The 25,312-nt window shown below is 37.5% G+C and overlaps 1 protein-coding gene across 1 annotated transcript in view; it reads right to left on the reverse strand.

Moving 5' to 3' along the window:
- Positions 1–2,490: 2,490 nt before the first annotated feature.
- LOC145686397 (uncharacterized) overlaps positions 2,491–25,312 on the reverse strand; it is a 41,292-nt gene continuing 18,470 nt past the window's right edge. Inside the window, exons 3-6 of the mRNA XM_081759679.1 lie at positions 17,081–17,256; positions 15,413–15,656; positions 8,583–8,703; positions 2,491–4,023 (exon numbers count right to left, since the gene is read on the reverse strand). Coding sequence (XP_081615805.1) covers positions 3,160–4,023; positions 8,583–8,703; positions 15,413–15,656; positions 17,081–17,256 — 1,405 coding nt within the window. The 3' untranslated portion in view covers positions 2,491–3,159. The remainder of the gene's footprint in view (positions 4,024–8,582; positions 8,704–15,412; positions 15,657–17,080; positions 17,257–25,312) is intronic.

Here is a 25,312-nt window from a genome sequence, read left to right on the forward strand (position 1 = left end):
TTGCTCTGATACCTGTCGACAGATGGACGGACTGACAAAGTAGTTCTATAAGACTTCCAACATTTACGCACAGCATAATTTGGAAGTCAAAAACCATATCCACAAAGAAATTAAATGTCGACTAAAAGCAGGGAATTCGTATTATTATTCAGTTTAAACTGTTTTGGGTTCCTGAATTCTATCAAAGAATTTGAAGCTTAAAATGTATAAATAATAATTATGCCTGTTGTGCTGCATGGTTGTTGCGAAACATGATTGCTTAATTTGAAGGAAATACGCAGACTGACAGTATTTGAGAATAAAATCCTGAGAAGAATATTCGGATCTCAAAGGAACGGAATGAGGAACCGCATAATAGTATATACCGTCTACCAACATTATTAGGGTCATTAAGTCTAGGAGGCTTAGGTGGGCAGAATGGAAGTAGAAACGATTTCAAAATTTTAAGTGGTAACCCAATCAGGAAAAGACCATTAGAAAGACCTATGTGCAGATGGCAGGACAATATTAAGATAGATCTTGCAGAAATAGAATACAAAGTAAAAACTTGATTCAGTTGTATAAGGACAGAAGACAATGGAGAGCTTTTTTGAATACAGCACTGAACCTCCGGGTACCCATAGGCCATAGAGTGAGTTAGTTAAATATAGCACAATTTTGTATGCAAAAATAAAAAAGTAATAAATTTTGTTGGCAACCATCATTGGTTGACTTGATATGGATTTACCCTCAACTAGAAGAAGTTAGTTTGGAAGAGCATAGCCCTTCGTAGGCTTACAGTTAGAAGTTAGTTTTGTTTAATAATACCTGTGGAAATAACACTCAAGTATTCGAGCAAACACCAGTTTGCAAACAATTTCAGCGAAGAATCATCGTTGTCATCACTGATTCTAAATTAAAAAGCTAGAAGAACTACGTTTTTTGTGGAATTATCTTTGAATTGATAAAGAATTTCTCTTAGATATCCTTGCTTTATGACCAGGGTAATCTTTCTATTACCAGAATCTTGACGTGAAGAAAAACGTAGGGAGATTATTTCCCTATACACTGAAAACATTATATCGTTCTGCACTACTTTTGTCCTGAATGTGTACGTATCAGGGTTGGCAAAAACCATGGTTTTTATTGAAAAAACAAAAAAATTTTTTTTTTTTTTTGTTTAAACCCGGTTTTTTTGTTTAAATAATTTACTCTATGTATTTTTATTAGATACGGACAGAGATTTGTTTCGCCTTGGTATTATTATGTAACAACAAGGTTATGCTGGAAGGGGTCACATAAGCTTAAAGCGAAATCCAAACCGCTTCTCGACTTACATTCAAGAGAAATTGTCCATTTGGACACGAAACCGGGACTAATTGGTCACAAATGCGATTGCCGACTCACTCACGAAGGACTCCTGATAAAAATACGTTGTACTGATCTTTACAGAGGCCTACTTCTTAATATAATTATCAAGAGTCATTTCAAAAGGACAAAAAGATACTGTTACACAAGTAGAATTATATATAAATCGGGAAACTCCCGCCTTAGCCATTGGAAAAATCCTGTTATTACTTTAAATGTATTTGTATGTAAAATTTTAAGGTCAACATATCATAATCACTACGCTAAAACTGAGGTATTAAATTACAAATTTGGTATGTAGATATTCAATAAAATTAAAACAAAGTCAAATACAAGTTGATGTTGGATGCTACGTAGGCAGTTCATAAATGTTGCCAATTTCTATCAATAAGAGGCAAGCTTGGCTTCTTTATAAAACAACAGGCATTCATTCAAGTAGAATTTGGTTTCATTTCGTATGTTTAGGCTTAACATCCTTATGAAATACCAAGGTTATCACGAAGAAGACTTTCGCTTAAAGGGACACCTCGAATCGCTACTTCGTTTACACTCGAAAGATGGGTTGTGGTTCGACCGAGAATTGAACACGGGACCCCTTGATTAAAAGGTGAGAAGTAGATAAACGTAATGCGGATGGTTTGATATGTGGAAACGTCACCATTAAGCTCACACGATTTAAAATATTTTTCTTTCTTTTTGGTTTAAACCAGCCAACCCTGGTACGTATATTGTAAAACAGTCTTCGAGCAATGTAAAATGAAATTTTGAGTTTTACGCCCACGGTTATGCCGGCTAGGCTAAAGGAGACGGTGATAATGAGAAATGAAGAAAGTGGAAGGAAACGGGAGAACCCCGAGGAAACCCACGCACACGGGGTTTGTTCACCACAAAGTTCACTTGGCATGAATAGGGTTTGAACCCGGGACCCCATGCACCAGAGGTGAACGCTCTACCACTGAGCCACCGCGGCCCGCTTCGAGCAATGCAGTTTTTAAAAAAGCGCACTGGTAATGATGTCGAGAATTTACCATTGGAACTGCGAACTGGATGCTTCAGCTGAGTATTAGGTTTTAACATACTAAACAGTTTGTATATATCAAACATACGGACTAAGTGAATAAAATGAATAAATAAAAAACAAACTTTTTCAAATACTGTTCAATTTATTTCTCCTGCAGTTACAATGAGACTGTGGTGTCTTATGAATTTTAATATTTCTCCTGCAGTTACACCGAGACTAGTGTCTCATGAATTTTATCATCACTTCAAAATTAATATTCATGAAATACGAAACAACACAACTGATTCTTATAAAATCTTAGATAATGCATAGTATTTATCTGAAAGACACACAATACTAACTCACGATTTCCTTACACCTTAACTTTCTTACACATCTTACTAGCTTTGTACTCTTAACATCAACATTTTTAAGAATGCACTACATCTGTATTCATGTGTATAAATGAGATAAATTTTATTTAATGGACTCTATTAATACACAACTGGCCCACTTGAAATTAAAATGCATATGTAAACTCTCAATTAATACTTATAACAAGCACATAAAATCTCTAAACAAGAATATTCAAATATATTTCATATTTCACACCATGACGTATAAAAGTATTTAGAATATTTCCAATGCGTAGTGTTAGATATAAAGCTCAATATTCAAAATTTCTGAAAATAAATAATCATAAACAGGCGAAATATTTTAAGACCGCTTCAAACTTACTCTTGGAATGTTCAACGAACAGCTTCGCATATTTCTACTGCATTTATTTAACTGTCTCAAGAAGGAAGACGTTATCAAACACTGGGACTTCCTGGAGTCAAAAATTCGCTAGGTGAGCGTGACGTTTCGCGATACATTGGTGACTGACTACCGTTTAGCAAACTCTCCGATACAGGTGGGCAACGTGCCGTAGTTGGATGTGGGGGAGGAGGAAGTCCCATTGGAAATTGGACAGGCAGCTGAGGAGTTACATTAGGCTGAAAAACCGCAGATGCCCCTCTCAACGGTGACACAAAAGCTGTAGGGCAAGGACCAGCTACTCGACCCGGAGGAGGTACTCGTGGAGGCCAAAGTGGACACGAATATGAGGGTAACGATGAATCAAAAGAAACTGGTGTCAACTGTAACATATTTCTCGGCGCTGGTGGTATAGGGACCCTCGGAGCAAGAGCTGGGTGCGAGGCTGCTTCGTTTCTTTGCGCTCCGGCAAGTGAGGTTGGCACAAGTGAAGGAGGAGGCAATGAGAAAGCAATTGGAGGAGGAGGAAGAACAGTGACAGTAAGTGAACTAGGAACAGGTAACGGTGGGGTTGGGGAAGTTGCAGGGGGTGGCACCCTATACGGTGGGAAAATTACTGGCTCTCTTATACGAGGACCAAGCTGAAACGACGACTGACGTATCAATGTGGGTCGACCAAAGGCAGAAAACTGCACTTGTGGCCTAACTGGCATTGCAGAATTTCCTACATCAGGTGGTGGCCTGTGTGGACGTGGAACTAATCCGCCTGTTACATTACTTCCGAAAACCCTTCTATCAGTATTGCTTTTGTCAGTCTTCCATCTTCTGGACATCTCCAAGTTCTTCGCATTCATCTGCATTTCGAATTTACTTCTCTTTATTCTTTCTTGCTCTTCACTTTCTTCTTCTATTTCCTGAGTCTGAAATACACAAAGCAAGAGAGATTTATGTAGTCACGGTTACAGAATCTCAGTCTGATTTCCCTTCACTGAAACCTAAACAATCTTCTACATAGTAATTATCTAGTTTTAAAACTTAGAAAGGGTTACATATTACATTAAACCTGGGTGAAAGAACAGGGATACAGTGGGTTATAAATGTAATTACATATATGTGGCAAATTTCATGTCAAAAGAGCAGTAAATAAGAACAATAAAACGAAAATTAAACTTTCTTGTCCATTTGGCAACATTTTGTTATACTCATTCTAATTTTCGTATTTATAATCTTTTCCTATGAAATTTACAAATATACATTTCCCGATTATACACATAGCATTAGTATTAAAAAACCCTGCAAAATCATTATCAAATTACATTCTTACAAGAAGACAGCTATAGATATACGACAATCATTTTGGACATACACAGGATGCAGGAATTAGATTTCTGAGCTTTCAGTATTTATGCCACGTTAGCCCGTCACGTATCAGGGATGACGTCCCTCAGTGATTACACTATCCGACGAAAGGGAAGAAAGGAAGCGGCCTGGGATTTATGTTAGGTACCATCCCGGCATTTGCCTGCTGTGAATGACGAAAACCAGAAAAACCTCACTCAGTATGGCAGGCCTGAAAACGCTTTTACACTTTTTCGACCGAGAATCCACCGAGAATCGAACCCGGGACCACTCGCACCACAAGTACATACACTTTGGCTATTTTTTGACGCAGTCACCATGAACCTCCAGACATTTTTGGTGGATGAACCTCCAAGCTTCCGTATACTCTCTGTGTAAAAGTATGATGCCTGAGTGTGCAGCCAGTCCAGAACTGAATCTAACACTTCACTATTGTTGAAACGCTTCGATTCAAGTCACTTTTTCAGGTGAAGAAAGAAATAGCTAGGAACAACGTGGGGCTGTAACAGGATGACTGAATAGTTCTTATCCAAATCTTTAAACTGTCTCAACAGTGCGAGGAGATGTGTATGGGCGGGCGTTGTCATGGATCAATTCTAGAGCGTAGCATTCCTCTCTGCGTATTTTGGATGGCACGCCGCAGATTATTTAGTACTTGACTATACACGAACGTTACTGTTCATCCTGATTCAAGAATTTCACAAAAATCTTATCCTTTTGGTTCCAAAATACTGCTGCCATGATTCTGTGAACTGATGGTGTCAGTTCGAATTTCTTCGCTTCAGGAGAACGAGAGTCCCCACTGCATTGACTGCTGTTTCAAATTATTAGTGACGTATCATATCCCAGTTTCATTCTCCGTCACTATTTGAAAAACTCTTTAGCGAGATCAGTTATTGTAAACCGGCAACTGAGTCGCACTTTCTCGTTAACGCGTTCGACCAGATCGTCCGCTCATCATGAACATTTGAAGGCCCTTTCAGAAACATTCTGCACCATTGCTTGAATTCCCCTTCACTCACTGCTGTCGGTCTGTAAATGGCACATGATTCCCGATGAACGTCAGCTGGATTCTGTCCTTTGGCGTTCAGAAATCGTATGACAGATCTCACTTCACATTTAGTGGGAGTTTGTATTAGGGCAGCCATATCAGCTTACTGCTAGTATGGCATGCACGAAACTCCACTCGGATGATTCTATCTCTGCTACAAAGACAGAATAATAGAGAATGTTCCTGCGCTTGCTCAACTTAATCAGTATTGGCAACCCCCGCGTGAAAACTTGCGCCTCATACAAAATCACATTTAGCAAAGTGGAAGATAAAGTTCATTCATGTACATTCTAATTGCGGTGTATGTACACCCTATACCTCATTTGAATTCCAATTAAAATGGTTTTCTTCGGTTTAATTCTAGTGTGAGCACACTCAGAAACAAGGAAGTTACAGAGGAAAATTTTGAAAAGTTCCCGACGAAACTGCCCGCTTAGAACTTGAGTTCTTTTTTAACGTAAGTATTAGAAGTTCGATAGTTGTGACAACAACTGCATAAATGTTACATTTTGTATTGTTGATGCAAAATATACCATTCCAACTTCCCCCTCTTTCTACTCAGACAATTTGCACGAAAATAGGTGGTACAGTGAAAACATTCTGTATGTTTCTCAAGTACTATTACAACTATCGCCACAAAACTTACAGGACACCTTCGCGATATAAAAGGTAATACCATTAGTGTTTATCGTGTCACAGAGAACGGTTACGGTGGATTAATTAGTACTGTTTTGGACGACTTAGGGTACTTCAGATGAGATCAAACTGTTTCCAGGCAGCCACTTAGTAGGCTAAGGTATTTGATCTCCCGTCTTTGTCCCCAACAAGTGATGCAGCAGCTCAGCACTCCTATTGTGTGTACCTCCAAATTCAAGAATAGAAAGGGAATGCAATGGAACCTACTTGATCAGGGTTGGATAAAAACCAAAAGCACCTTAGTATATCTGTGCATGACCAAAAGCCCTGCTCTACCTGAACTGTTAACAATTATTTCGCAACTGTAAGTCTAACGTTGCGAGTCAATGTTGGAAAGCTATGCTGCAGTGTTCTGCCATGTGCCTACACTCACAAGGGTTGTCATATGCAAATTCTGGACGAACTATTCGACTGAGGTCTAATGACGAATGAGAGGTTGTGACAATATATGTTCAGTTTACTACAAAGATTATGTATTTTAAGTGAGAAGTTTCAGAAGTTATTGCAAATTAAATATAACTGAAATCTGTTCACCTGTTGAAACCTTTAACCTAAAATTCTGGGTTAACTAAGTTATATGATGGAGAAAAAAAAAAAAATCATGATAAAAACAAAAGTCGTACTTTTTTTTTCTAAGAACTGTTTTTGAGAAAATTAGAAAAATGGCCGCTATCTAGCACAAAGTTTTTCCATCCGCGGATCTTTAGTATATGTTTTTTTCGGATAGCTAAAACATACATATATACGAAGTTCCATGCCTCTATGAGTTTAAGGTAATAGGGAAATTTTGACCTAAGATGACTGCACTAACATATTATATATGAAGATAAGAGTCTACCTTTTCCAAAAGAAGTGATATATATGTAATTATTTCGCATTCGTATACCAATTCTCATTCTGAACCGTAGAGGTATCTAGTTGTATATCATTTCTGAAAATATTAAGAGTCTATCTTGTCCAAAAGACGGGATATATGTAATTATTTTGTATTGGTACACCTATTTTTAATCTACAACGTAGAGGTATCTAGTTGCAGATAAATGTATAACGTTTTGTGAATTGAAATAATTACTTTTTGATTCTAGAATATAATAAATTAATAGCTTAATGTGTTCAATAAACAACTATCTGTAGTTTATATACTGTGTTCATATTGCTTCGGTACTAAATTACATTCTGCTTGACATGGAATAAATACTTGTGGATTTCATATACATCAATAATACTTGTGGATTTAATATTTCTACATTTAACGTTAAGATATTCAGAGATATGGACATACAACAATTGAAAACTTCCATCCCTTTTTGTACCTACGGAAGTTTATTATGGACAATCTGACACACATATTGAATCCGCATGAAATGAAAACAGAATAATTTATCGACAACTTAATAATAAAATAACAATAAAAAAAAATAAAATAAAAAAAAAAAAAAACTAACATCAGTGCAATGACTACGTAGTGATACTGACAGTCCGCCTCAGCATAATAATAACAATCAAAAAGCTGTAAACATCACCAACGAAAGTAAATTTATTAAATCCATGAATGTATATGCCGCTATAATTATTTATACACCATGCAATGAAAACTTTTATTGAAACGGACTTATAAAGCAAGTCCCGTTATTAACCAATAATGAGCACAAATGAAGAAAGGAATGCTACACATTTAGTACCTTCAACTCGCAAAAAAGCATTTACCCTTAAATCACATATTCAAAATTACTAGGTCAAAATATTTCATATGAAATGAAGTATTTATTTACAAAGAAACAATCCAATTACATAATTTTAAAAACATTCACATTTATCTTATTCTCCATCTGATACATTTTCTGGAAAATTTTTTATGACTATTACATCTGAATCTGTAGGACGAAGCGAAACAATCATTAAATTATTCCAATCATTTTACAACTGACAACTATTTTCCAATTTATTATGTTCAATACAATCTGTAAAAAATATTTATTTCTTCACTGAAAATAATAACTTTCAGATCAATTACGATAAATTCTCGGCTACCATAATACAATGTTCTGTAACGTGTAAAAAATCATGAAATTTTATGTTGCACAAACAGACTCACATTTTAGGTCCCGATTATAAATAAGTGGAAACTCGCGATAGCGGCTTTCAGGATCGACACAGTCGGAGTCCAATACCCCAATGGGATTAGTGAACACAAGCCTCATTAAAAATACTAGGCCTAAACCCACGCGAACCTGATTACGCCGCGATTGCAAAATTACCAACTCCGCTATACACTAATATCCCGACCTGAACTTTGCGCCCGACAATCAATCTAACATCAACAAATACGTCCAAAATTACTTGTGGACAACATACCACATTGTTACTACTTACTTTTTTATTGTTCATTTTGGCTTTTCTTAAGACTCTTCGCTCTTCTTCGTCGTCAGAGAAATCCAGATACCTCAAAGGAGGTTCGTTATTATGCTCCCATGATGCGTCACTACCTTTCATTCTGAAAGATAGAACATTTGTCAATCACCTTTCTCAACCAACACACGAACGATTTTAAAAGTTAGATGTACTCCAGTTACTAAACTTCCGTTTTGACATCATGTCAGGTTTCAAAGAACCAGTATATTTAAATGATACTCATAAGAGATTATAATCAACCTTTTATTAACAGACCATTCAAATGTAACTGTGTTTAGAAAGATAAAAAAACTAACACTAAATATTTTAAGATGGTGTAATATACAGATAGTATATTACAATATCAAAAAATAGAAACAACACCCATCCAATGTAACATTTAAACTCTAAGTAATAATGAGAATTCGTGTACTGCGACTATTTTGTGTTAATACTGTATTGCGTAACAGTGAACAGCAGGTAAGGCAATGTAATACAGATTTATGTGTGTAATAAGCCAGAGATGTTCGTGATGGAAAATGGGAAGAACTCTTAGATTTTCAGACGGCAACTTATGGGTGCGCAGTTAGTTGGATCCAAGAGCTGTAACAGTGTCCAAGGTAATAATTGCATACATAACTCGTGACAAGAAACCAAAAAATAGTGGACAGAAAGCAAGACCTACGTAACAGAAATCACGGACACGAAGAGAACTGTCACAAAGAACTGCAGAGTTGATGCGATACAACTGACTGCATCTGAGCAACATCTGGAACGTTCTACTTACACAATTACAATTCGATTAGAGCTGCATAATTCTAATATTCGCGGCCAAGCTGTGATCCGCTCATCGTAGCCAATGCGTTAGTACAAAAACAATGGCGCCACCCGACGATTCGTTTTTCTCCTTGTATCCAACATAAGTTTCTGTATGGTGAACACCCAAAGAGGCATATGCTTCGGACTGTCTACTTCCAACCGTTAAACGTGGTGGTAGATCTGTGCTGGTGTGGATGCAAGTTTATGGCATTTCGTTGACCCTATCATTATTATTAATAGACAAATTGCGGCTACTGATTACGTCAACATTTTAAATGCTAGATGCAAATTATGGTGTAGACGTTGTTCTCTAACGACGACGCAGTTTCCAAGATGACAGCCCACCAATACATACAGTCAGCCTATTTATGCTTAGTTTGAGGAACACCAGCACCTCTGTTGGCCCCTTAATGAACATTACTGAACACTGATAGTTTTAAAACAGTAGTCTAGCATTATCATAAACTTCCTCTTCTATCATACTTGACGCAACTGGTCATTGCCTTGTCGGAAGACTGGACCACTGTTCCCTGGAAATGAGTTACATAACTCAATCCCGCGACGAATACAAGCTGTTCTACAGACTAGGTCATCAAACGGTGTATTACTCAGGCAAGTTTCATTTTGTTAAGATGTTTTCATTATTCTGATAACTATCGGCATATGAACTGAGCAAAGTGATCAACGAAGATGATTTCTATTATTATCGTGCTTATGTTCAGAAAAATATGAACATGCATTACTGCTTTCAAACATCGTTAAGTTTAGACCCAAACTTGCGGGAACCTGAAAGAATGGACTGAGTAACTGGTCAGAGAATGGACTGACAAGGAGACTTACGGAAGTATCACTCATCGATTTGAATGAAACTTTGCATACTTGTAGAACATCGAAAAATAATCGACACTTTTTTTTTTTTTTTTTTTTTTTTTTTTTTTAATTTCGGCAATTGTGCGGGTTTAAGGGTAGAAAACTCCCTTTGAACGGTAGGGGTGGTCTCCAAGTATAGAAACAGAAAGCAATGATTTAATGCAGAAGAAAACATACTGCCAAGGGGGTTTTAAAACAGCTGATGCAGAATCTGACGTCAAAATTACAAAATTCAAAATGGCGGATCCAATATGGTGATTACAAAAAGTTTTCTGGTTTGAAATGCTCTGCAGTTAGGCAAGAACAACCATAGTTGGCAGTGGTTACTGCGAGGTTACAGACCGATTTAAAACCCATTTCTGTACGTACTTCAACGGGATGCTTGATTAAAGTGTCTCTCTGCATCTTTCACTATTAGAGGTGCTTATTGAAAGTGAGTTCCTTCGCCTCTCACTAGTCGGTGTTTATTTAAAGTCAGTACCCTCGTCTCTCATTACGTCAGAACTTTATATATTCTCAATTGCTATAATTATGAATTTATCGACAAAACGTTTTACAATAACATATTCCGCAAAAAAGCGTGTGATGTATGAACATCCTTTACACCACGCACACGTTATTACGGAAATAAGTGTAAACAAATAGCAAAATGCTGCAGAAGCTTTGAAACAAAATGTTAAGGGATTTTCAAACGCATATGGTTTTTCTTCCAAATAACCGCTTTTGTATCACGCATACCTAATAAGATTTGCAAATCTGGGAGAAGAAAACTGATTATGAACCAGTGATTAGATCTTTACTATATCATTACGGAGATGTAAATTTATGTTATAGTTGTAGAGAAGGACAATGTCAGAAAAAATGCCTCAAGAAGTTTTTCTACGGCCTAAAGAAGAACACAAGAAGAAGCTGAATCCTACCAATTGTTCCTGCAAGAAGGATTTCTATTTTGAGGTATTCTTTTGTTCTTAAAATAGGTACAAAAGTTGATGAATTGTGATCACTCCACGAATAGAATAACAAAATAGACTTTGCATTAGACGCTGAGAGAGAAACCTCTTGAAAGCATGATCTCTCAAGCCTTGATGTTAATTTTCCCTAATTTGATGCTTTCACAAAGATATTTTCAGATTTAAAGAAGTTGTTTTGGACCATAGTGAGAGGCATGGGTACTCACTTTCAATAAGCATCCCGAATGGTGAGGGGCGAGAGGATTGACTTTAACCCCTAAAGAGTTTCCGTTACCATTTGGCTGCACACTTTTTGATCTTGCCTATTGCGTTTGAAAAGTATTATTTTCAGGCATTTGGGTGTCGTTGTGGTTATTTGTGTACATATTTTCCGCGATGGTAGAGCAGCTATTGCTTCCTGGTGACAACTCTGGTGAATTTTACGCGGGAAGTAGTCTGTGGATATGTTGTTTTGCAAGCAATGCCGGAAGCAGACAGAAAAGGTAGTACACCGTTAAGGGTTAAATAAGCACCCCTAATAGTAAGAGGCGCAGAGATGCACTTTAATCAAGCATCCCGTTAAAATACGTACAGAAACGGGTCTCAAATCGGTCAACAACCTTCTCGCAGTAACTTCTGCCAACTATGATTGTTCTTGCCTAACTGCAGAGCATTTCAAACCAGATGACGTTCTGTGATTGTAATCATCATATTGAATTCGCCACTGTAAATTTTGTAATTTTGAACTCAGATTTTGCATCAGCTGTTCTGAAACTACCCTGGCAGTATGTTTTCCTCTACATTAAATGCTTGTTTTCTGTCTATGCTTGGAGACCACCCCTACCGTTCAAAGAGTGGTTTCTATCCTTAAACCCGCGCCATCGCCGAAATAAAAAAATACGTGTCGATTATTTTTCGATGTTCTACAAGTATGCAAAGTTTCACTCAAATCGGTGAGTGATACTTTCGTAAGTCTCCTTGTGAGTAACAGTTCATAGCGCACCCACACAATACCTCGCAGGATAGCGATCAAGTGCCTAGCAGCTTACTTAGCAGATCTATATTGTTACTGGTTGAAAAAAGTAATCATACCTATGCTACAAATACTTATTCACGGATTTTCACGTACGTCCAAATCCCACCCACCCACCCCCCACCCCCCGCCTAACATTTAGCGACTTCTGAGTTTCTTCTTGATTTTCCCTGGCAAAATTAAAATTCTCTTACTTTCCCAGATCTTCTACATCTGTAGGAATTATGGTAAGGCATTTCATTATATTACTGCTACTTCACAGTATTAATTTGGATTTGAGTGACAATTTATATTGTTTCCTATGTGTACAACTTTCTAGTTATACTCGCTACTACTTTGATATAAGCTTACATTATTTGTAACGGTAATTATTAATTTACTGTCTTAAATATTAATCGATAAATTCTTAATTTTCAAGAAGTGTCGTACTGAACAGTTGCTTGCATTAATGAATTGTAATAGTATGAGGTACTCGCTTTAAATTACCTTTCCACTTTAAGCACACTAAGGCATAAGTGATTCGAGACAGCAGTTATACTTTTAATATCCCCAAAAACACATATGTCCAAATTTGCAACATCACTACAGTTAAGGTTTTACATTAATGAAAAATGATTTCTAGAAGAAAAGTATGAATCACTTCCTGACTGTACGACCTGTATAACGAACAAGGCACAATATTCCAGCCCTTGGGTTTTCTACATTCTTTAAATTTTGAATACATAGACTACAGCTAACCGATACATTAGTAATAAACAAATATTTCCTAATTTCATCCACAGCATGATACAAAGCGAAATTAACTTTTCTATTTCAGCACAAGTCATACCGTAATGAGTATTACCAGCAATTTGCAGAAACAGATAAAATAATTCAGCAAAAGTCTGTCCATTGCATCTACTCCTACGTTTTAAGGCATTGAATTCCTCAAATTCACAACTTAGACCTGGTAAAACTACTGACGCCGTTCAAATCATTCAACAACCAGTTGTGTAATTAGTATAGTGAACTGGTTTAGTATTAGTATTGTTACTATACGATTATATTTGTATATAGTAGTATGTCATACAACACGTTTATATTGGCAATATTTACAAACTCAGATCAACATAATTACATGTCTACTGAGTGTTGTGTCAACTGCAGAAGGTTTAAATTTTCTATTTAAAATCTGGAGAAAAATCTACATACTAGACTCTCAAAAATTGTACAGAGGTTGTTCAGCCTACGTTTGGCCGATTTCGTTCCTTCCCCCTCCCGGGCAGAATGGGCTCACCCGACCTGGCTCGTGGCGTCTTGCAATGTTGTGCAGTGGCTTCCTGGGAACGGAGTTGTTTTTCCGCGCGGACGACAATAACGCACAAAACAGGACATTGTTGTAAGTGTTATGTTAAATTTGTTTCCAAGTGTGTGGGTTTCCGCTCTGTGACCAAAATGCCGCCCAAACTCAGACGGTTTTGGGAAGGCTATGTTGCGGCTCTTTATGACGCCCACTTTAGTGTTTCTATCATTAGAAAATAGTGCAAGAAGAATGGTTGCAACATCAGTTTAAGTGGAATAAAAAAATGTTATTAAAAAGTACAAGGGGTACGAAGCTCCACCATTTGTATCACCAACGAAGTTGCCTAGGAAGCGGGAATGCACCAAGGCCACCTCCCATGCAAAGGAAACTTCGCAAAATGGCAATGCAAGAAAATCCGCCAACACAAAGGTGTATGGCTAATCGTTTTGACGTGTCTTTGGGGACTGTGAGCCGGACGTTACACCATCAACTCAAGCTGAAAAAAAGTCATGAAAGTTCGCGGCCATCTTCTCACGGATGCCCACCAAAAGGAACGAAAGTGTAACACCCAGAAGCTGTACGAACGGCATTTGGCAAAACAAAGGTGGATGTACGTCGTAACGCTCGATGAAGCATGGATTTACCTTTCCGACTGCGGTAAACCGAGAGCCATCATGTACGGAGAGAAAGGCGCCACGAACTTCAGAAGGTGGGTTCGTGTCTATAAAGAATCCTTCCCAAGAGGGTTCATGGTCGTTACTGGTTACTGTTATTGAGGTAAACTGAAGATTCCTAGGGTGGCGAAGAACTGCAAAATAAATTCGCAGTATTTTCAGGAGCAGATCATGCAGCCGATCTACGAGCATGAGATTCCAACAATGTACGGAAATGATGCCAATCTGGTGCGCACTCACATGGACAAGGCCTCATCACATACCTCACGAGTCGTCCCTCGCATTCTACAAGGAGTTGGAGGAGGCAAGTGGTATACAGGTGATACCTTTCAATGAGGTACCTGTTAAATCTCCAGATGCAAGTCCTATGGACTATTGTGGATTTGGAAAAAAATGAAATGAAATCTTTAAGTTTTACGTCCCACGCTTATGCCGGTTAGGCTACAGGAGACGGTGTTGATGAGAGATGAGTGAAATCGTGGAATGAAGAAAGTGGGAGGAAACGGGAGAACCCCGAGAAAACCCACGAGCACGGTGTTTGTTCACCACAAAGTCCACACGGCATGAGCTGGGATCGAACTAGGGACCTCAAGCACCGGAGGTGAACGCTCTACCAGTGAGCCACCGCGCCCCCCTTTATTGTGGATTTGAATTGCTGAAGTGCGCTCTGGGAAAACGGCCTGTGACAACTGTGGAAGGACTTTGGAAAGTTGTGCAAAGTGAATGGGACAAGATTCCACTTCCAGTTCTTCAGAGAAGCCTATTACAGTGGATATTACGCTATCGGGCTATTGTTAGGAACCAAGGGAAACAATCGAGCCCTTACGGACCTGGCGCCATGGATTCTTCTAAATTTTTAGGTAAGTCGAAAGTGGCCAAACGTAGACTGAACAACTTCTGTACTAGAGAATTTCTTTCTTTTCGTAAGCACTGGATCTAAAGGCAGAAAAAGCATATATCAAACTGTTCTGGGAACCTGAGAAATTTTAATAGCTAGTTAGGACGAACCGGTTGAATGACACTGCACAAAATATAACCGCGGAATAACACTAAAATGTATTAAACATTACGCTAAGTCAGACGTTACTGAATGAAGGTAATCTAAAACCACCCACAGATACTTTATATTTACTGTAGTAAGTTTACACATTGCAAATATTTTGATCACTCGCTTCATTACTTACTTCAGTAGGTCTGGAAGAAAAACATATGAAGTATGATCTGATTTTGGAGCACAATATACAACCATATCCTTTTCTATTCCTTTTTCATTTATATGATCTCTTGAATTAAAGCGAACACAGTATAATGGTTCTTTCACTGGGCCAAAGACATCAAATATTTCTCCTAAAGCACGTTTACCACGATCAAGGAAAAGAACGGAGTCCAAATCCAGAGGTGGTGTATTCTTAAAAGCTTGTACAACAACTGAAAAAACGTAAAAAGAATTGTTACAGTATAATTCAAGCAGCACTGAATTTAAGAATAAGTTAGTGGTCCGTTGTGTTCTACAGTACTGTTAACTTCACAATCGATTTATCCTACAATAAAATTAATAGTATTATACATATATTTGTCCTGTTTTCAAATTATTCATGTAATTAATCTAATTTTTGCATAATTCGTGGGGTAAAGGAGTATTCGTGGGTGGAACCAACGAAAACGTTCATGGCACTCTCGCGTGCAATAACAGAATGAACTTCATTTCAAATTATCTTCCATCATATAAACACGAAATCCTGCTGTCTAGTGGCTTGCGCGAATGCCTTTACTACACGGAGTCTTTGGTTTGATTCCCGATGGGTCAACTTCAAACGTATTACGGTGGTTTGGATTCCGCCTTGAGCTAAGTCGTCTCATAGTTTCGGTGCTGAAAAGGGACGCTCAACTTCAACAAACGTAAACATTTAATTTATTCAACTGAAAATTTGGATGGACACATGGTATTCCTTTTAGTTTAATGTCTCACAATTATGCGTGGAGCTAAGGGAGAAATGATTAGATGGACAACCACGAAATGAAGGAAGTGGGAGGAAATTGGAGAATCCCTAAAAAAAACCATGCACAGTGTCTATCCATCACCAAGCACATTTGACCCGGTCTAGGATCGAACCAGGGACCTCTTGCATCAGAGGTGAGCTGTCTACCACTAAACCACCATATCATGGCTTCCTGAGATATAACTTATCACACCGTTATGTAAAAGTCTTGTATATTTGATAATAATGATCATTAACTCTACATGGTGTCAAATGCGACTTATTTCAACACGCAAGGACAATAAAACATGTTCATGTTAGTCACCGTTTGGTTCCACAAAATGTTCAATACAACATATATTATTAGTACAACCAAACAACAACATAGTACAACCAGAAGACCTCCAATATTAATGAGTTAACAACACCTGTACTTTTATAATATACGACAAATCTATATAAATTGATATATTAGAGCAGTATTTTAAAAAACTAAATAAATAAATTCATAAATTAAATACACATACAACTTAAACCTTGGGTTAAATTCTGCACTTGAATACGAAGAATGTTCTTCATACTCAAGAAGTATAATTTAGTTTTCTACGCAGTACTTTTAAAAATTAGGTTACAACACGAATACCTGACGATGAACCATCTAAGTAAGAAAATAATAATAATAAAATAAACAAAAATACTAATAATATATTTCATTGGTTGTTTCTTCGAGTTTTTATAATGTGCATGAAATCAAAGTTTCGGAATCGAGACTAAAGTATATTTCATTTTAAACAACAATGCTATCAAACTAACTAGAGACTACAATTTGCTGAACTTGACTATGTAAAATTCAAAAGATTCAAAACAACTTACCAAGACTATCCACAATATTCAATATTTTTCCAACTTCAAGGCATTCACTTTCAGGTACAGTTATTGTAAGGTCTTCAATGGGCGGTAGATCTTCAGGCAAAAGTTCTCCTTTAGTTTTTGGTACAGACTTCGGTACCAAAATCTCCTTTTCATTATTTTCTCTGTCTTCGCTTTCACTGAAATCAGAGAGAATCAATAAACCGACAACCACGAACACTACAAAAGCCCATTCTTTTATGCAAGTTACTGGTTGATTTGAAGTATTATCATTTCATCTAACATAAGGTACGACGTTTCACCGGGTGTAATCTAGATTTTACAAAGATGTATATTGCACATGATATCATATATGAACGCTGTTTGTAAGAAAAGACGCCTCTAAAGTTATTAATCACGCATATAATGACATATCAAATGAGCATCTAACTTAACTACAGTCGTCAATGTCAAACAGGTACTCAAAAACCAAACAGCGCAATTAACCCAATGTTTCACAATATTGCTACTCTGAACTGTAATGTTCAAGCTATTAATAATGGTTCGTCATATCATAAGAAGCAGAATTTTACATTAAGCTAGAGATAACAATACTGCTAACGATAAAATAGACTAGGATATTTACTGAAAGAATTTTCAATGATCTTGCACACAAGATTTGATTTTCCTTCACTTAATGAAACTTGGGAGCGGGTATACGCATATAATAATAATAATAATAATAATAATAATAATAATAATAATAATAATAATAATAATAATAATATAACGATGATGATACTAAGATGAGGTGTAAATGGAATCAGCAAATGTAATAACATTATCAGGTTTTCCACTTTATTTGTTAGACTGCACGAAAAGAAAACTGCTACAACCAAGTGAAACAAAGTGTACAGGAAAGCGGAGGCTATGGAGCGAAGGGACGGAGGCAAAAAATGAGACAGGAGTGATGCTGATCAAAAAATAGGCAAAAACATAGAAGTACCAAAGTGGGTGACAGAGCTATCGAAGTGAGTTAAAAATGTACACAGAGAGGATCTATTTCATCCAGGTCTATGCCTCGTAAACAAGTTGCATAGAAAAATTTGGGTAACTTCTTACTTAAAGAATTCGAAAAAGAGATAAAGACGAGATGGTAATACTGGTGACGTAAACGCACAAATTGCAAAGGAAAGAACAGCAGTGAAAGAATAGTGAGACCATTTGCATACAGAGAACAAAACAGCGAGGAGAAAAGTTAATGGAGTTCTGTGGGAAATGGAATGGACTAAATACGTGGATTAGAAGAAATAATAAGAAAATAACTCAATACGAATGGGGTGAGACAGCGAAAGTGAGTCATTAATTGACTATGTAACAGCAGAAAACAGAATTTAAAAGAGAGTTACTGAACATGACAGCTGCTATATTAGAGGAAATTTTCAGGGAAGACCACAGGTTAGTGGTAGCAAACAAGAACATTTTGGAGGTTAAATGAAGAGAGAATGAAGAGGTTAAAGACGTATGATCTGAAACATAAAGGAAGCAGAACAAATTCTAAAACAAGGTGGCTACAAGAATTACAGGGAAGAAATCCCTGACTTACTCAGGTGTTTTAGAACTTTTTTTTTTTTTTTTTTTTTTTTTTTTTTAATTTTCCCTGGTAGGTAATTAGCCGTTTACAGACTATCTCATATTGATGAAACAGGACCAAGAAAATGTGACAATCTATATTATAAAATTGAAAGTGACTATATTTGTGACAATCTCTTGAACTGCCCAACCGATCCCGATCAAATTTTCAACGTAAATGAGGTTCTTTTAGCTATTTACTTAGACGCTACAACTTAGGAGAGGAGGTACAGGGGGACAGAAAAAAATAAATAAAACAACTCTTGAACGATCTTGATCAAACTTTCGACATAGATAAGGTTCAGGCCTGAACGTTTTCTTCATTTCACTTTTACAATGCAACGAAGGGAAAGGGAGAGGGGGGGAGATATGTCAAAAAAATAAATAAATAAATAGAAGTGACTGGTTTTTTACTTCATCACGTTTAAACCACCCGACCGATCTTAACCAAATTTTCAACATAGATGAGGTTCAGATATGAGATGGTTTTTATCATATCATTTTAACTGCAGAACTTAGGGAAGGGGGATGGGAGGGGAGAAATCTATAAAAATAAATAAAACTTAATAATAAGACGTATTAAAAAACATGTAAAAAAAAATGTTTGAATGCCATAGGGCAGGTAGTAGAGTAATTGATTTTTATAAAAATAATACAAAAGTGACTAAGAAGTGACCAAAATCTCATCATGTCCCTTTTTTCCTTTGTCAATTTCTCCATCACCTCTCTCTCTGTTTATTGTTTTGTTTCTTCTTTACTTCTTTTTAATCTTTCTCCTTTCTTAGGTTTTCTGTGTTGGCGCAGAATGCTGCGCATATCATGGACCGAAAGGAAAAGGAATGAAGACGTACTAAAGGAAGCTAATGAAGGACGACAGATCATGAAGATAATAGGAAAACGAAGAAACAGCATGCTTGGCCATCTTATTCGACACTCCGATTGGATCACTGTGCTGATAGAGGGAAAGGCAGAAAGAAAACCAGGAAGAGGAAGACCAAGGATAGAATATCTAGATGCAGTTACGAAGAGGAGGGCTTATAAAAGTATAAAACAGCTCTCCCAGGCGAGAGAAAAGTTTTAAAATTTCCATGTTACCCATCAACCTATGGTTGAGGTGAATAAGAAGTATGCTTTGTAGTTACGGTAAAGAGACTTAGCAGATGTAAGAAGCTCCTGAGTAAGTGGAACCAGTTCTCGCTTATTTCCGAATTTCTTCATCCCAGACATTATATGTAAATTAGCACTGCGAGTTCTCAAAGCCGTGAAATATTCAAATTCATCACCTACTCTTAAGAACATACAAGAAACATAACACAAGACGAACATGATGAACCACACAAACACACACACACAACGTTGAGCGGAGCGTTAACTATTACGAGAGAAAACTAAAAGACTATTATGACTGAAGAAAGAAGAGACACAGAAGGGTTCTCATCAACCCCACCTTCAGAGCTTAAGCATCCACCAACCATCCACTGTGCTTTAGAAAGAATAAAAGCTGAAGTGAGAATAAAGCTGACTGTTTCACATATGGCAGCCAAGTACTGTAGTTTTCAGAAGAGTAATGAGTAACAAGTTTCTGCGTTTTCCCATTTATTTTTATATTTTTCTTAGAAAACTGCCAATACAAAACATAAATCACAAGAGAAAGTCACTTTACCTCGCAGAAAAGCAAGGTCCGTCGACCCTACTGTTCCTTCCCTCTTTTAAGGTCGCGTCATAATTACCCTTCTTTGAAAACCGAAGATGTAGTAAAAGCGTGACGTCACCGCGGGAGCAGAAACAGCTTTCGCCCAAGGTCCTTCTCATTCACCCATGCTTGTTAGTTTGATTTTTGCAGGAAAGCGAATGATTCTTGTTTTCTTGTATTGAGAAAAAATAATTACTGTAGTGTTCGTGTTAGCTTATAAGCATCTCGAATTGTACGATAAGTACTTGTTGCAATCATAGTAGAAATATTAAGGGTTCCGAAGTCATTTATCAGGTAATTCCCTCGGATCCTCTGTGGAAAGTTTGGCAAGAGAAATGTTGTCGGAAAGACACCTACGCCAGCGTCTATTCCGATCATTTTATTCCCGAAGCTTATAAGCGTGATTTAAAACGTGAGTTTCTAAATATTCCACTCAAGAATAAGTTTAAACCGATGTTGTGCCTTCACTGAATTTATCAGTGTCATACGGAAGCGTGTTCCTGTTAATAATGAAAGAAATAAGTGTACGAAAGCTAATTGTTTAGAGTAAAAACAAATCAGGCATTTGGGTACAGTCAGATGAAATAACTATTATGACCGGAACAAAAAATAACTCTATGTTTGTTTGTTCTGTGGAGAGTGAGGGGCATGAACTAAAGGAATAGCTTTCCTTTTTGCATGAAGAGAACGAGAAACTAAAATTAAATCTTTAAGTTTTACGTCGCATGGTTATGCCGGCTGGTCTAAAGGATACGGTGATGATGAGAAATGAATGAAATAGTGGAATAAAGAAAGTGGGAGGAAACAGGAGAACCCCGAGAAAACCCACGCACACGGTGTTTGTCCACCACAAAGTTCACTTGGCACGCAGGGATCGAACCAAGGACGCATGCACCAGAAGTGAACGCTCTACCATTGAGCCACCGCGGCCCAACGAAAAACTAAACTCTGTCAGTATGTACAAAGCCAAAATAATAGTCTATATTTACAAACGAAGTTAAAAGAATTGGAAAGCAAATATAATAAAGAATTAATTTCAAAGACCGGTTCTAAAATATAATATTGTGATCGTTTCAATAGAGTGGTTAATAACCGGTGGTGGATATATTACGAAAAAGTTTTATACAGGGCTAAGTAAATATGCTAATAAATGGCAAGAAAAAACTAAGATGGACTGATTAAGATTTTATTCGTGCATTAACACAACGCGCCACCGTGATACATTATACGATCATCTGCGGTTACATGTTCTAATCCGTGTACCCAATGTGCCAACACTTCGACATTGCATGCAAAAATGACCATTTTCTCGTGGTATTCTTACACCAGTTTTGAAAATTTTGACGGAGCAAGGGCGCTGCTTAAAGAGTGTGAAGAAATTTTCAGTGCTTATATGTGATGAAATGAATGTTAATCGGCGCGTGTCCTATGACGAACAGGTTTACTTAATTTTGAAATGACAAGAAATGTCCAGGTGGCAATGATTCGAGGCTTGATACATGTGTGGAAACAGTCAATGTATGAAGATTTCGATAAAACTATGAGTAAAAACTTAAACTTCGAAATCATATCGAAAGTTGAAGTCTTAGGATTAAACATAGTTGCAATTCTTTCCAAGTTGAATGATGGCAATGTGAGGCTATGTTGTGGTCTCATTTTACCTTCTTCCCGGTGGTACAAAAAATAAGATGTAGTTTGAAAATTTTACAAAAAAAAGTCGAAAACAAAAGAATGTGATTGGCCCACAATTTGATGTCCTAAGAAAGACACTTCTATGTTGAAACTATTCGACAAGGCTAGGACATTCTTCAGAATTCGGTTTTTGAATAGAAAAACACGGGAACTTCGGAAGAAGGATGCTTTTAAGATAGTGGATGCAAAGCTATTCTTCAAGTGCTGCACAATCCTAAAGTAAGTACGAATTGTATCTGTTTGTAGTCTATTTTTATCGCATTTTAAAATTTGTTTTCCTTTGCAAATCGCTATGGCGGAACATTGGCTTAGCCCACGATATTTGTCCCTGCTTCACCGCGGTGACGTCACACTACAGCTGGAGAAAGTGCCTACGCAGAAATAGCTAGTTATGAAGGGACCTGTAAAAGCGCGGAACAGTAGGAGGGTCGACGGACCTTGGCAGAAAAGTAACTTTTAGTGACAAATTTGAAAAAAAAAAAAAAAAAAAAAACTAACTTTTAGTAACCAACTTGAAAAAAAAAGTAAATTTTAGTTAAAAAAGTGACTCGCTATGAGCCCTGTAACTTTGACGGTGCAACGTAGGAGAGGGGGAGGCGGAGATATATCTATAAAAAAATAAAAATGAAAGTGACTGTATGTGACTTCACTCTTGAATCATCTGACCGATCTCGATCAAGTTCTCAACATAGATGAGGTTCGAGCCTGGGATGGTATTTATCTATTCACTTTGACGATAGAACTTAGGGGAGGAGGTAGGAGAGGGATATATATAAAAATAAAAATAAATAAAACTTAATAACTCTTGAACCACCGGACAGATCTCGATCAAATTTTCAACTTAGATTAAGTTCAAACAAGAGATGATTTTTGTCATATCAATTTGACGATGTAACTTAAAGGAGGGGAAAGACATTTAAAAATGATCGAAAATGACCGATATTAATATCAAATCTATAGTTTTTGAGGTCGCTGAGATGAACAGTGACACTTCTGATGCCATTTATATCCAAATTGAGCCCCCGCAAAAATTGTGGGAGGAAAGGGGGATATATATATATATATATATATATATATATATATATATATATATATATATATATACTAGGGTGGAGTGTTTTGCATTTTCGTTGGAAATTCCATGACGACTAGTGCGGAAAAGGTGCCATTAGTGGCACCGACCTTACTGAACTTTTTAAAATTCTTTTTGGACAACCCCTTACCCTGCCCCAATTGACTTAAAGTTTTTAAGTGTTTGGTTAGGCAACACACACAACACCAATGACAAAAAGCTACTTGTGGTCGTTTTTAGAGTTACCTGATGGCTATAATACAATTATTTTATTAACAGAAATTTGTAGCAATGCCAGAAAATAATTTTAAAATGTTTATGAGTCAAAGTACAGCCATATTAGCTAAGTTGTTGGAATTAACGTCCAGATTTTGTTTGGAATGCCACGTTAACGATGATTATAGGCATAGCTCTTGATATAACACGATTTGTTTTTGGCAACTCTTCGCTTGTTATGTACACCGACAGCAAATGCCATCTAGCGGCAGCCTACACAACTTCGTGGTTGCTTACTTTGGCCACGCTCTTCGAGCGTTGTCGCAATGTACGGCTCCGTCCAGAAGACTCGCGCACCTCCCGCTCGCCTTGTTGGTTCCAGAACCTACGCCTACGTTTCTAGGATATTCTTGCTCGAAGTTCGGCGGTGGTATAAATATTGCGTACTTCGGCCAACCAATCCAACACGCCAGTTTATTGCAGCTTAAGCTTTAACGGCTGAAGTTCCCTATTGTTTCTGTTAAGACAGAGTTTGTGCATTGTACCTAAGGTTACAGTCTTATTAGTGCGATACGATTCAGAGACATTTTGTATACTTTGGTTTCCAAGTTCGGAAGCAATGGAAAGCAAGATGAAGAAAAAGCCTCATAACAGACCAACGCGGGAAAGTGTGAAACGAGGCTTATTTGGCACTCCAAGTTAAATGAGTGAAGTGCAGTTACCCACGTACGCTGGCGTTATGCGACATTATCATTGGTTTCGAAGTGGTTTAAGTGGTGACGAAAGTGTAACTAAATTACCAGTGACTGACATTTGTAAACTAGTTGGACAGAGTTGTACATATTTGGCGTAAAGCAAGCATTCCTGTGGTTTCAGAAAAGAGAGTTTTTGACATGCTGAAAACATTTTATAATAAGTGTCGCATCAAGGAAAAACATTTCAATCGACAAAGACAAGAAGCAACACTTCGTGCAGGTTTTGTTGCACACGCGGAAAAGTCTCTTTTTGATATTGCGTCTTGCAAATGTAAAACCGCCGAAGACTGCAACTGTGACAGGACACGCAAGATTCCAAAACGAGAATTCAAGTTTCTTTTGGAGCAGAGAACATCACGGAAAATGAGCATTGGTAGCATTGACGTCCGAACAAGCAAATCTCTGTCAAAGATGTTTTCCCGTAAAGTGAGCAGATTTAAGGGGCAGACAACCAAGAAAGACGCTGGATGTGTTGAAGCAAGTCCATCAACTAGTGGGATTAGGCATAGGTACAGGTCAAAGATACTGGCGTCGTCAGGGGCATCCAGCGAAGCTGTTGAATCGGGAAGCATGTCTGGACCTGAGTTCGAAGCGCGACCAAGAAGGAAATATAGCCTAAAGAGCATCTGTCTTCAAAATACAGCGGAGGCAGCGTTTAGAACTGAAGCTTCAGACAGATAGGTTGCTTTAATCGCTTCTGCCGTACTTCAGGACGCGAGAGGACAAAAATCTTGTTGTTGACAGATCTAAGGTACGAAGAGGAAAAGATAAACTGGGTGAGAAGATCCAGAAAGAAAAGGCTCACCTAGGCCGGGCGATTACAAGTATCTACTTCGACAGAAAAAATGATGCAACTCTTGTGAAAGAAAAAATTAACGGCAAACTACGAAGACGAGAGGTTACAGAAAAGCATATCACAGTTCTATCGGAGCCCGGTTCAGAATACTTGGGTCATGCCACACATAATTCAAGCACTGGCAAGGATATTGCCGACTCTATATTGGAGCTTTTAGAGAAGAACCAGTACGCCGTGTCAAGTTTTGAGGCAGTCGGCAGCGATGGTGAAGCCACGAACACAGGATGGGATAACGGCGTGATAAGTCAGATACAAAGATCCCTAGGAAAGGAACTGCAGCATCTCATTTGCCTTCTTCATACCAACGAGTTGCCATTTTGACACCTGGTTACCGAATTGG

This window comes from Thermobia domestica, chromosome 5 (assembly GCF_964235325.1).
Source record: "Thermobia domestica chromosome 5, izTheDome1.hap1.1, whole genome shotgun sequence".
In the NCBI taxonomy this organism is placed as follows: Eukaryota; Metazoa; Arthropoda; class Insecta; order Zygentoma; family Lepismatidae; genus Thermobia; species Thermobia domestica.